The sequence below is a fragment of the Lactuca sativa genome, chromosome 8 (assembly GCF_002870075.4).
Source record: "Lactuca sativa cultivar Salinas chromosome 8, Lsat_Salinas_v11, whole genome shotgun sequence".
NCBI lineage: Eukaryota > Viridiplantae > Streptophyta > Magnoliopsida > Asterales > Asteraceae > Lactuca > Lactuca sativa.
Window position 1 is genome coordinate 19,287,687 of NC_056630.2, and position 13,529 is coordinate 19,301,215.

Consider the following 13,529-nt stretch of genomic DNA (forward strand, 5'->3'; position numbering starts at 1 on the left):
ATCCTTTATATAAGGTTTGAGTTTGTGGCCAAGTGGGAATCCACCCAATACCGACGTTAAACGGGATTTAAAATTTTACCCGATTAAATTGTCGTAATCTGACTTAGTTGTAATAAAACTTTTCCAAATGAATATCGAGGGTGTTTTAACTTGTTTCTAATGTGTTCCGATGCTTATGAAGTCAAAATAAAAGTCTCATTTTAATTAACTTAATCCAAAAGTTAACAGAAAATTTTAATAAAAATAAATTTTATTAACGGAAATGAGATTATAGTAACGGAATAAATTTAGGGTTGTCACAATATGTTACATCGCAAAGGGAGAATTTAGAAATCAAGATTTGTATTAGCCAAAATAACCAGAAAACAACATACATGAGGAGGCAAAAGGTACATAATGTGTTACCTGGTCAATTATCTGATTTGTTGAGTAGGAGGGAATTGAGCATCAATAACATAGATTTGAGTAAAAAAAGATAATTACATCAATATATACATAAGGTAAGACAGGGCACTTACCCAGGGCTCGAAAGCTTCGTTAGGAGGATAGGGATTTCACCTCCAATGCTACCAAAATCGCTTTTTTTTTCTTATACATCAACAAACCTCCGTCGATCCCACTTCCGATTCGTCTGTAAATCGGAAGAAGGCTGTAACCAAGAACCAGTTTCCACCGTCGGTTTTCGCCACCTCCTGCTTCATTGCTTCCTCCTCTATCGATTCTTCAAGTCAGTAGTCAGATGGTTTTGAGGGAATGCGGTGCACGATTTAAGGAAAGACAGTAAGCCGATGATTCTAAGGTTGAGTCGATCAATCCCCACACAAAATCAAGGAGTCGTAGATGAAACCCAGAGCAAACACAGAAGAACCGACTCAAAATCAGTGGTGGTTAATCTCAAAATTGATACATAATAACGATTAGGATTTCTATTATACAATATAATAGAATAGGGATGGCCGCTGGAGCGGTGAACACAAATCGATAGAAGATGGTGGTGAACAAAATCGATATACGCTTGAAAATCGATGTGTGTTTGAAACCTCTGGTATTGGAGTTAGCAAAACCACTCATACCGGGAGTTTTTAACTAAAATGGAGTTATTGAAAAAACTATTTACCAAGTATAGTTCTAAAAATATTTACCAAAATAATGTTGTTCTTCATTTTACTTTTATTTTCTTATTATCTTTTTACTTTAAATATCTTTTTTTACTATTTTTTAATTTTATTTTTAATATCAATTTTTTACTAGTTTTATAAATCAGTCTTTTTTTAAGAATAGACGAGTATAACGAATATACAAAAATGAATATTTATATATATGACTACATGTGAAATCAAAGCGTAATATATCTAACACCACTAATATTTTTGTGCTATTATTTCTGTAACGTATATATAAAACTTTAAGATGGAAACACTAAGCCATAAAAAGATTTGAAAAACCATTAGGTTTATTATAGAAAATAATCATAAAAATTCGGTATAACTAATCTAGGAGTTTTTTACTAAAATGGGGTTATTGAAAAAACTATTTACAAATCTAATATAGAACGAAAATACAATGCTTGAGGGTCGAAAAATAAAAAAACGATTATTGTATGTGGGTAATCTGTGGATAATTACCCACATATTTCCCACAACAATAAATAATTTTTCCATTTTTGACCATTTAACGTTATTGTGTTTGTTTTATCATTTATAATGTTTAATAAATCAATGTATTTCTTTGTTTTATCAACTTATTATACACATATATGCATACATACTTTATAAACCAATATATCATTTGTTTTTTCAACTTATTATTTACATACATATGTATATGGATGAGTATAATAAACTAATGAAACAAAGAAATCATTGATTTAGTAAAACGATAGAAATATGGAACTAAAAAACAACGTTTAAGGGATGAAAATGAAAAAAAAAAAAAAAAAAGTCTTTTTCTGTGGGTAATATGTGGAAAATCACCCATGTTTTACCCACAGACCAGAAATGTTTCCCATTTTCCAAAATCCGTGGGTAAGACGTGGGTGATGGCAATATTGTTCTCACGGATTTTCCACAGATTTTTTTCTGTGGATAATCTGTGTGTAATTTGTGAGAAGTAGTTTGTAAATTATGGTTTTTTAAGTCGTGGAAAATCGGTGGCAAATGTGTGGGTAATTACCCACAGATTTGGTCCGTGGGTAATTTCTGTGGGTGAAAGTCCATTGTGTAGTAGTGTCAAAATAGTGTTTTTTTTCATTTTACTTCTATTTTCTTATTATCTTTTTACTTTAAATATCTTTTTTTACTATCTTTTTAATTTTATTTTTAATATTAGTTTTTTTCTTGTTTTAAAAATCAATTTTTTTATAGGTATAGATAAGTATAACGAATATATTAAAATGAATATATATATATATATATATATATATATATATATATATATATATATATATATTAAAAAATATATTTGTCGCAAACATATTTTGTCGTGCTCATGCAAATGGCAATATGTAGACCTGGCAAACGTGTCGTGTCGTGTCAAGACATTAAACAGGTTGACAGGGCTTGATCCTAATCCGACTCGTTTAATTATCATGTCGTGCCGTGTCAACCCGTTTATTTTCGTGTCGGGTTTTGGGTTAAGGTTTAGACCTTATAAATATGTTGTATCATGTCGGGTTGAAATATTTTAAAGGTTGGAAAGTAGGAGTTGTGGAGGCAAGAAGGAAAAAGTGAAACACTAGAGTTATGAGATAGAATGACAAAATTTATAGTAAGTTTAGAAGGAAAAATGAAAAAAGTTAAAGTTGTGGAGCAAAATGGATAGGCCGTGAGGATGACTAAAATTAAGTAAATTTGAAAATTTTAATATTACTTGTAATTATTGAGTTTGGTCCACTACAAGTCTATAACATATAATATATTTATAAAAAAAAATGAAACTTATAATAATTAATATATAATTAAACGGGTCATATTCGAGTCATCTTCGAATTGAAAGTCTTGACCCTAACCCTACCCGTTTAATTATCGTGTCATCCCGTTTACATAAACGTGTCGAAATCTCTGACCCTAACCCGTTAATTTCGTGTCGGGTCATGTTTTGCCAGGTCTAACAATATGTAAATTTAAAATACAATTTATAGTTAGTCTGCGTTGGGACCACCCAGTCCGCCCTTCGCGTGGCTTTTCCAGTCTCGTGGTGAGCAGAAATCGATTTCCTCGCATGGATCTTGACAACTTTTCGACGTTTCCAATGTTTAAAATACATTATCTTGTTGACTCACATTCAATTTATACAACTTGTTTCATACTGATTAATCACTACCTTATCATTATCAGATAAAAAAGATCCAGATCAATTCGAAAATGGACCAAAATCATCACGAAATCCCCACTAGAAATGTTCTTCAACCTCATGTACTAATCTTTCCCATACCATTCCAAGGCCCGGTTAACTGCGCTCTCAAGTTAGCCGAACTCCTTTGTCTTTCCGGCATCCATGTCACCTTCCTCAACACCGATCACATTCACCGCCCACTCCTCCGCCACAGCCATGTCTTATCCCGATTCAACCGCTACCCAAACTTCAAATTTGAGACAATCCCTGATGGACTCGAGGATGAAAACCCTGTCACCGGAGACCGATTTGAAGAAGTTATGGCAGCTATAGATGCTGTGACCAAACCACTTTTCCGGGAGATGATGATTTCCGGTAGCCTGAGTAGGAGATCGGAGCATCCAGTGACGATGATGATACCCGATGAGGTGTATAGTTTTGCTGTGGAAGTAGCGGTAGAGACGTCGATTCCTCTGTTTTTCTTTGCAACCCTTAGTCCATGCTGCTTGTGGACTTCTCATTTCAATCTTGCTGCTCTTATTGAAGCTGGCCATGTTCCGGTTAAAGGTATCGTACTTTTTTTGAACTGAAAGTAAAGACGTAATATAAATGTAGAATAACGTTTTTATTCATTTTCTTGTTTTTCAGTAGAGAACGATTTAGATGAACTGGTTAAAGATGTCCCCGGAATGGAACATATTCTCCGAAAACGGGATCTTGCTGCTTTTTGTCGTATTAATGACATATCGGACCCTGAAATTCAACGAACATTAAAAGAAGCTCAAACCCTTCCTCGAGCTCAAGGTCTCATACTCAATACATTCGATGACTTGGATTCTCTTGTACTCCCATACATACGAAAGCTTTGTCCAAATATATACACCATAGGCCCATTACACGCTCTCCATAAAGCTCAACTCACGCCATCGGAATCCTCAGAAACCACTTTATCAAACAGTGTTTGGAAGGAAGATAGAACTTGCCTCTCATGGCTCGACAAACACCCACCAAAAACTGTTGTTTACATCAGTATCGGGAGTCTTTCAACCATGAGTGTTGACCAAATGCTCGAAATATGGCATGGTTTGGTTAATAGTCGGAAACCCTTTTTATGGGTGAGACGTCCAGGGTCAATAACAGGTGGGTACGACGAGTCTCAAGTTGAAAGTCAGCTACTGGAGGTTACGAAAGAAATGGGGTGCATTGTAGATTGGGCACCACAAGAAGATGTCCTCGCACATTGTGCTGTTGGTGGGTTTTTGACACATAGTGGGTGGAACTCCACTATGGAGAGTATAGTTCAGGGTGTTCCGATGATCTGTTGGCCGTTCTATGTAGACCAACAGCCAAATAGTCGATTTGTGGGAGAGGTATGGAAGCTCGGAATTGACATGAAAGATACTTGTGATCGTTTGATTGTTGAAAAGGCAGTGAGGGATATCATGGACGGAAAACGCGATATATTTGCACAAGTCACGAGTTCTTGGGCAAATCTTGCAAAAGAATCGATAAGCGATAGGGGGTCGTCATCCATAAGTTTGGCCCGTTTGATCGATGATATAAGACTCATGAGCTCGACCATATGAATTGTGTGTGTGAACCAACATGTAGGGTTATTTATTATACCCTTTCATCCACTTTATGTTACCTAATGATTTTCGCTAACTTTTATTATCTCATCATTTGGCTAATTTTTGTTTATTATCTTATTACAATATAATTATTTTATTAACTTTATTTTTCAATTATTATTTATTATTTACAATTAATAATTTCTATTAATCTTATTATTATTTAAATAATAGTTTATAAAGAAATAGTAACAAATATGACTTTTTTTTTTATCTATGTTATATTTTTTTTATGGTAACATGTTTTAGTCTTTAACGTACTCTGTTTATATATGTTAATACAACTATTTTTTTTTTTTTTTTAAAATTAGACAATTTATTGGTACGATTTATTTTGGAAATATGTTTTGAAAAATGATTTAAACATCACACAAATTACATTATTATTGTTAACTTTATTATTTAATCATTATATTAATATTACCAACTTTATTATTATTATTATTTTTCAAACTTACTTTTTTATAAGATAAATAAGACAACAATGATATAAAATTTTTAATAAGATAATAATATAAATAGTACTACAATAAAAATATATTCTGAACAAATCATTGTCAATCTTTTTTTCTTTTAAATTTTAAATATTATATAGCAAAAATTTGAGACAAAAATAAGCAACAACTAATCATATATAGTCATAAAAGATCATTCAGGAGGTTTCAGATGCTTATAAAATTCTAGCCACGATTTATACATAGTTTATCAATCGGCTGCTGACGGGGCTTTGTGTCGGATCCACAATGCCGCAATGGGAGGCATTGGGTACTCGTGTTCCAATTTATCATTACATAATGATTGGTGTACACAAGTGAAAATGTAAGGACCTGGTGATTTTGAAACTCTTTGGGACCTCTTCAGAGAGGAAAAAGAGTTACGGGGCCTTTAGTGGTCCAAAATTAAACGATCACACCAAACCTATTGGCTATCAAGATGAGACAGTATAAGCATCTAATGTTTTGTTGGTGATGACTTAGTCTTCATAATGGAAGAAAATGAAGTAACTACTTCATCACATCTAACGAAAACTCTTACGTAGTCGTCATATGAACTCAATAAGTCGTCTAACAATTGTTGACGAATGTAAATCCAATGATCTTCACCGTATCCAAGACAAACGACTACTGATCGAAAACCACAAATTCCATCACCCAATACATTTTGTATATGTGTGATGTATGGATGAAATATAGATGAAATTTCCTCCAATAATGAATTATGTCGCAATGTTGGTTCCTCGTTCAATTCAATCTTGTATGAACATTGGCCTATCAAATCCTCATTCAAGTCTGTCTGGTATGAACATTGCCTTATTGGTTCCTCGTTTAAGTCTATGTTGTATGAACACTGACCTATTGGTTCATCATACGAACCATGAAGAATGAACTATGTCTGGTCGCATCATCGTTCAACTTCATGAATTATGAACTATATTGTGGTGGCTCTTGGTTTAAGTCTGAACAACTGTATCCGTAAGAAACTTGACTTTGATGTTGGACAGGCTTTACTTTTGGGCGTCCACGATTATTTTTCTTAACTGAATATTCATTGATCAAATTTGTTGATGGATCTGTTATCTCCTCCATCCTCGTTAAATAATTGTATTTGATATGATCTGGTTGATTGTTGTATATTTCTTTAAACCATTGCATACGATGATCAACATTAAGATCACTATATTCCATAGATATAGAAGGCTTTAAATCAAGCTTTCTCCAAAAAGCATCAATCAAATCTAATGGAATAGCCGAACCTATAGTCAAACAGACAAAATATCATAAAGTGGTTATGAGTATAAAAATGTCAATTTAATCCAATAGATTAAACATACTATACTGACATACATCACAAGTTCGTGAGCACATGGTAATCTGAAATATGTCTGTAATTGACATCCACAATTCTCAGGAGTTGGTAGAAATCCTTTTGACAGATGAAGCTCTTCTAAGATTTTATCCATGGCATGCACTGAAACACGTTTTTGTAGTACTTCGAATATACGATCCTTAAACCTTGGCATATAACTGATTAAGCAACGTGTGAAAGTTTCTTTGATAACGATTTCTTGTCATCATACAACTTTTTCAATAACATGTATGAATCTGTGCAAATCAAATTTCGCAGATTCCATGTGTTTTTTCAGCTTGCTGTATTAGCTCTTGACTCTATTTGTTATTGAATTTCCAAAATTGACATGTTTGTTAGTCCACAGCGATACAAATCTTTCAGCATACTTCCCCAACCAAACAGTATATAGATAATAAAAAACATCTAAAAGGTGAAGAAAAAACAAATTAGTTTGAATAAATTAATAATAATTGTTAAACAAATTAAGAAATCAAAAATTATATGAATAATACCTTCATGTTTAAACAATAATGTTTGAAGGTCTGTATAATTTTGCCTGTATGCATTTAGTGTTGGAGATTTGACTAATTTCTTCCACTTTAGATGAAAAAAATTCCAAGTCTTTTCGTGGTTTAATTCGTTGTCTGCAATGCTTTGTTATATCGTTGAATATATGCCACATAAAAGTAAATGATTACCTTGTGGAAAACATCTATGCATGCTTTCATTAATGCCAAATCTCTATTTGATTAAACCCACACTCATTTGACTCACTTCATAGATTTTATCACGAGTGAACATGAGACGATAATATTTTATATTCTTCAAAACAAGAGATATGATTTGTTGAATATGAGCTAGTAATACATTGATTGCACGAAAACGTATTGGTAACTCGATGTTATAAAACATGTCTTTGTGTATGATTCAACAAGTAGTAGAACAAGCATATAAGTCGAATTTTATCAATTCCTTTTACCCTTGAAGGGATAAAAGCGATATTTGTAGGCCCCTCGATGATTTAGTGATGACACCCCTAAGTGCTTGGCCAAGCCTAGACTGATTTGATTTGTTCAACTAGTCGGTCGTCTTAAATCGGAAATCAGGAAACAACAAATGGACAGAGAGAATGATTATAATCCATGTCTCAGTCCATATGATATCTAAAATGCAGGAATATATGATCCTTTATCTAATGGACAAGTCATTGACTAGATCAGAGTTCGACAGCAGCTTTAAGTGCTACGATTGCTAGTTGGGATCTTGGAGTCATATGCAATAATAGTTTTAGAATTATCCAAGTGGGAGATTGTTAGATTAGATGTCTAAGTCCATAATTATTATTAGTATGTATTCGACCCGACTTGGCATAGTCCATTTGGGTTGCATGGCATCGAAACAATTGGATAGACTAAATGAGAAAAAGGATACTAGTGATTTATATTAATATATTATAAGTTCTAATATATTAATATGAAATTATATTATTTAATTTGTATTGATCAAGAATTAATTAATTTAGTGATAAATAAAGGAACTAATTAAATATGGACTCTTTTATATATGTGTGGTGGGCCAAATTCATTTAGGTTGGACTAAGCTTTCATGGATCGTCCATGGAGTGTTTAACCCATGGATCCTATAGAAATGAAGGTCATGGGTATTTGGGTTTACATGAATGTACCCCTAATCCTCTACACTATATAAAGAGGTATATGGTTCATGAAATGGCACTCGTGTGTGTACACAAAGAGGGCAAACCGATTTCATAAGTGTGAACCTAAGTATCCTTATTCTCAAGTTATTTCAAGGGTTCTTTGTGTATTGTGACTCTATTTGAGGTGCAACACTTGAGACACCAACCTCTTAAAGGTTCAAGACTTCAAGCTTCATCAAAAGGTATGTCATTCTAGTAGATTCTTGTAGTAAATATACATCATATTATACTAGCTAGGATGAAACCTTGGAATATATAATATTTGCATGCATAATAGAGATAACATAGATCCAAGGTTTATAGGGTTACATTTACACCATACGAGTGTTAGAATGCTCAAATCCCAACACAGCTACCTTACACCCCTGTGTGAAACCCTAATCGTCCATATTGAGCTAAGAGAGAAAGAGAGCTAATATTTGGGCATTTTAGTCCACTATTGGAAGAGAAGATAAGAGTATCAAAGCAAGGAACGAGAAGGGACTGTTGGATCTGGTGTTATTTCATCTATAGCTTCTGTTAAAGGTAAAAAGTCTCCACCTTGCTCATTATTTTGATCAGATCTCATTTTTATGGAGTTTTAGGGCTTTTTCCATCTTTCCTTGAGACCTTGAGTGTGTTGAGATTATCAAGAGATTGAGACTTCAGATCTGGACCTTGTGAGGTCCCTAGAGTCCAAAGGTCCCAGCTTTATCCAGCCATAGAAGATATTTTATGCTAAGACCCTAAATGGAACTTGTTTTAGCATTTCAAGCCTTAAGTGCCATGCATGGACGTAAAGATTGTAGCTTTACGTGGTATCTCATCCTTAGGAGGCTAGATCTAGAATGCTCAAAACCCACTAAATTTGGTATCAGAGCAGGATTCATTCAACTTTGATATGATTTTCTTAAGTTTTCAAAAGTTTTTGAGTCTCGTTCCAGATTCAAAATTTTCCGCTCTTTTGATTTTGAAAATCATTATATATCATCTGTTTTGATTCGATTCTGCGTTTTGTTTGTCAAATCGAGTGTTCGGTGTTGGTTTTCGAAAGTTTTTACCATTAGATCTCATATTTTGAAGCTTTTCTCAAAATTCTTCTGTACAACAATGACGAATTTTAAAATGAACACCATGACTTCATAATCTCATCTTCTCGGTTCATCAACAAAGATTTCTATGTTGATTCCAGAGTTTTATGATTAGTGGCCTGATCGAATGGAGGACTATTTGAACATAATCGATGAAGATATTTGGAATTGCATTGCTGGTGGAACCTATTCTACAAGTGTGTTACAACATGTAGGAACTGCTGCTACTAATCCAGATGTTGCACAACAAACAAAGAAACAATAGAAAAATGAAAAGAGATGTATGTGTGAACTTCGTGGACCTCTTCCACCAGTGGTATACAAAGATGTGCATAGTTGCAATACCTCAAAGGAGATTTGGGACACACTGAATAATAAGTATCAAAGAAGCAATAAAACAAAGATAAGCTCAGTTAAGCAGTATCTATTAGAGTTGGGCGAGTTTAAGAAGAAATAAGGAGAATCCATTGATCTCTATTACGATCATCTGAATGAACTCATATACAAATGCAACAGATATGGAGTTACAATGTCTACAATGGAGTTCAACTTGACTTTCATCATGAGACATCGCAAGGAATGGTGCAATGTTATCTTGATGATAAAAACTCAGCAAAGCTTTGACTACTTTTCTCTAAATGATGTCTATAATGTGTTGAAGGCACATGAAAACGAAGTTTGGAGACTGGCCTATATTCCTACTAATGTGATCCCCATTACTGAAAATTAAAACACCCTGCTTTGCGTCTACAGACACTTATTGAAACCTTCTAAAAAGTTAATGAGATCGTTGAGGAAACGAGGAACAGTTTGGGTGTTCATCTTGCACCGATGTTGAAGGTTGCTTGAAGAGAAGCTGGGAAAGAAACTGCTGAAAAAGAGAGTTCGGAAGATGAAGGTTTGATCGTCAATTCTGATGACAAAGCGGTGGCTTTGTACTCGAATAATCGAGTGAAGAAGTTCTTCAAAAAGCCTTTTAATTCGAAGCAAAGAGGGAGTGAGATGAAAGGATATTATTTTGGGAAGAATGTAATAGATGATAAGAAAGCTGAGAAAAAGGAAGTAAAGGCTGAGGATGCGAAGGTTGAGAAAAAACTCAAGGGAGACTCTGGATTCGACTGCCATTATTGCAATGGAGCGAATCACATGGTGAGTAACTACATGCTCAAGAAGAGGGATGTGAAGAAGAGTGGAGTCAAGGATGAAGCTTATTACGTGGAGAGGCTTGAGGAGGTGAGAGCGAAGACTAAGGAAATGTCTCTAGGTGCGAATGGTATGGATGATGAGAAGGGGACATATCAAATATGGTCATCGAGATAAGATGGAGAAGAGGATGATGAGAAGGTCACTAGGAGGTGCTTCGTTTCGACAACTGCTCACAAGTCTCCCATGACTTCGTAGGTACGTTCTCTTTTCAAATTCTTTAATATTCCCTCTAGTGTATATAATTAGATTTTATCTGAGTTTGATGAAGCTATTACTTATGTTAACGATTTGCTTATCTCTGCTAGTAGAGATGCCAAAAAAGTTCCATTCCCAACTACTAGAAACTCATAAGTGTTTGGAGTCGAAGAAGTCTAAGATAGATAGTCTTGATTTGCAATTAACAAATATTATGTGTGATCGAGATTGTCTTAGGACTGATAATAGTATTCTGCTCAAACAACGAAACATTTATTGTAATTCGGCTACACGATTATATGGAAAATTAACTGCTTTACATCATTCGTTTGATATTAGCAAAGAACAATATAGGAAGCTTTTTCCCTTTTTAGCTTTTGAAATTGAGAAAATAGATTCGACTTCCTATGACTGAAAAGAAAATCTCAGAATAAGCTCCAAAATGAGTCTTATGCAGATGGTGTTGTGAAAATTGATGAATGTTTAGATGCTAATGATCTAATTGATATCGTTAATGAGACCTTGACCAAAAACGAACAAATATTTTTTTTGAAAAGAACTGAGAATCTGACATCTAACTCTCAAAAAAATTACGCTGACATCGAAGATGATTCTAATGATATTTTTGAAATTGAGGACGAGGAAGTTGTTGACTGTTCCCAATTATCTGTCATTAATGTCACTTCAATGGATAAGGGTAAAGAAATATGTAATGACTCTTCTGTTAAAGTTGACACTGAACAACCCTCATCTTCGAAAGTTCATGATCTTGACCATGTGACTATCAAAGATAGTCAAACAGACAGTGATGATGGTCATGATGATGTTTCAAAAGAAACAACCATACCTAGGGTTGTAGTCGATCAAGTTTATGGTGAATTTGAGAAGTTCGACAAAATGATGAAGGAAAAAGGCTCTCATTATCTTGAATCAAATACGGTTGTGTATCTAACTTTCAAATGCATAGATGATGTTATCTTTCCAAATCAGGTGTTTGTTACCTCTGGAAATGGTGATAAAGTTAAACCTCAATTCAACAAAATTGTTGAAGAGGATAACAATAGAGCTTCGAAAGAAAGATTTTTCTCAAATCAAAGCACTGCAGAAAATAATCTCACAAAGAACACATACACTTTTCAAAGACAAAAACCACAAAGAAATTAGGTGGTTAAATCTGAGAAATCAAAAGTTGAGCAACAACCAAATGAAATTATTTCTCAAAAACCCAATCTTAATGCTCAAAGTTTCAAAGAACAAATTGAAAAGATTTCAATAGAAAACGGGATTTCAATAACAAAAGCAAGAAAAAAGGTGTATTGGCAAAACATTGAGTCTCGAAAGAAACAAAATGTTTTGTTAACTAAATCGTTTGAAAAGAAGGAGTCTAAACCAGTTTAGACATCTTCTCAAAACAAGTATTTTATTTAGAAAACACCCGCTCAACCACAAAAAGATTTGTCAAAAAAGTCAACCACAAACAGATTTTTCAAAAGTAAACCACTAGTTTTGAAGTCCAACTCAAAACCAAATTTTCAAAAGTCAAACAATGAGAATTTTGTGAAATCTCAACCACCAAGGAATTATGTTCCTAATCATCAAAATAAGTGATTTTCAAATAATAATTCTCAAAGAAATGGTTTTTCATCTGATGAACAAAAAAAATTTCCTCAATTTCCAAGTCAACAACGATTTTCGAATGGACAACAAGTCTTTCAACATTCATCTGTTGGTTACCAAAAACGCTTTCAAAATAGGTTTCAACCACATTCAAAACCAGTGTTTCCAAAACAAAATTTTGAAAAATTGGAAGTAAACGGAAAGAAAAATTCATCATATAAACCTAAACAACCTAACTTTCCCAACCCTTTTTTGAAGCAACAAAGTAAAGCTTCATTTGTCAAAGGCAAGTCCGATGTCAAGAACATCAGTCATTGGTTAGAAGGAAAAGGCAAATTTTATCAGTCTGGAAAGTTTTCAAATGAAGAAATAAAGGTTGCTTATGAAAGCTATTTGAATGAGTCTTCGAATGGAAGCTCTTCGTCCAAGGAGTCGAATCTATCGGTTCGAAAATGGAGAGCTATTCCAAAGGTGAAAGTTAATAAGAAACAAACTGAAGAGAAAAATGCTAAAGTTAGTGTTAACCCTACACCATTGAATGATTTCATTTATGTGCCTTTAACTAACAAAGTGGAACTACATGACAGTTTAAAATCCAAAGTTCGTAACTGGGTTTTAGGTTCATCGTTTTACAATGCTTTTTAAACTAATCACCAAGGAACCAAAAAGCCTTGGGGACCTAAATTTTTCCACTGATTGCAGGTTTTGTGTGACGAGCAATATGATGACAAATGGTACATTGATAGTAGTTGCTCTCATCACATTACTGGAAGGAAGGAAAACTTGCGAGATTATCGAAGCGTGCAGAATGTTGGAGTAGTAAAGTTTGGAAATAACCAAAAGTGTCAAGTCAATGGTTATGGAAAAGTCACGAATGAAAAGTTTACAGTAAATAGGGTTGCATATGTCGAA

General features: G+C 33.9%; 1 protein-coding gene across 2 annotated transcripts; it reads left to right on the top strand.

Annotated features, from left to right (window-relative positions):
• Window positions 1-3,245: 3,245 nt before the first annotated feature.
• LOC111919741 (7-deoxyloganetic acid glucosyltransferase) lies at window positions 3,246-5,024 on the top strand. 2 transcript variants are annotated; one of them, XM_023915325.3, is made up of 2 exons: window positions 3,246-3,900; window positions 3,985-5,024. In XM_023915325.3, exons 1-2 carry the CDS (start codon window positions 3,363-3,365, stop codon window positions 4,917-4,919), a joined length of 1,473 nt encoding a protein of 490 aa, XP_023771093.1. In that variant the 5' UTR covers window positions 3,246-3,362; the 3' UTR covers window positions 4,920-5,024. The 2 variants fall into 2 exon arrangements, with proteins under 2 accessions (XP_023771093.1, XP_023771092.1); XM_023915324.3 differs by having other exon boundaries at window positions 3,250-3,900; window positions 3,982-5,024.
• Window positions 5,025-13,529: the final 8,505 nt, after the last annotated feature.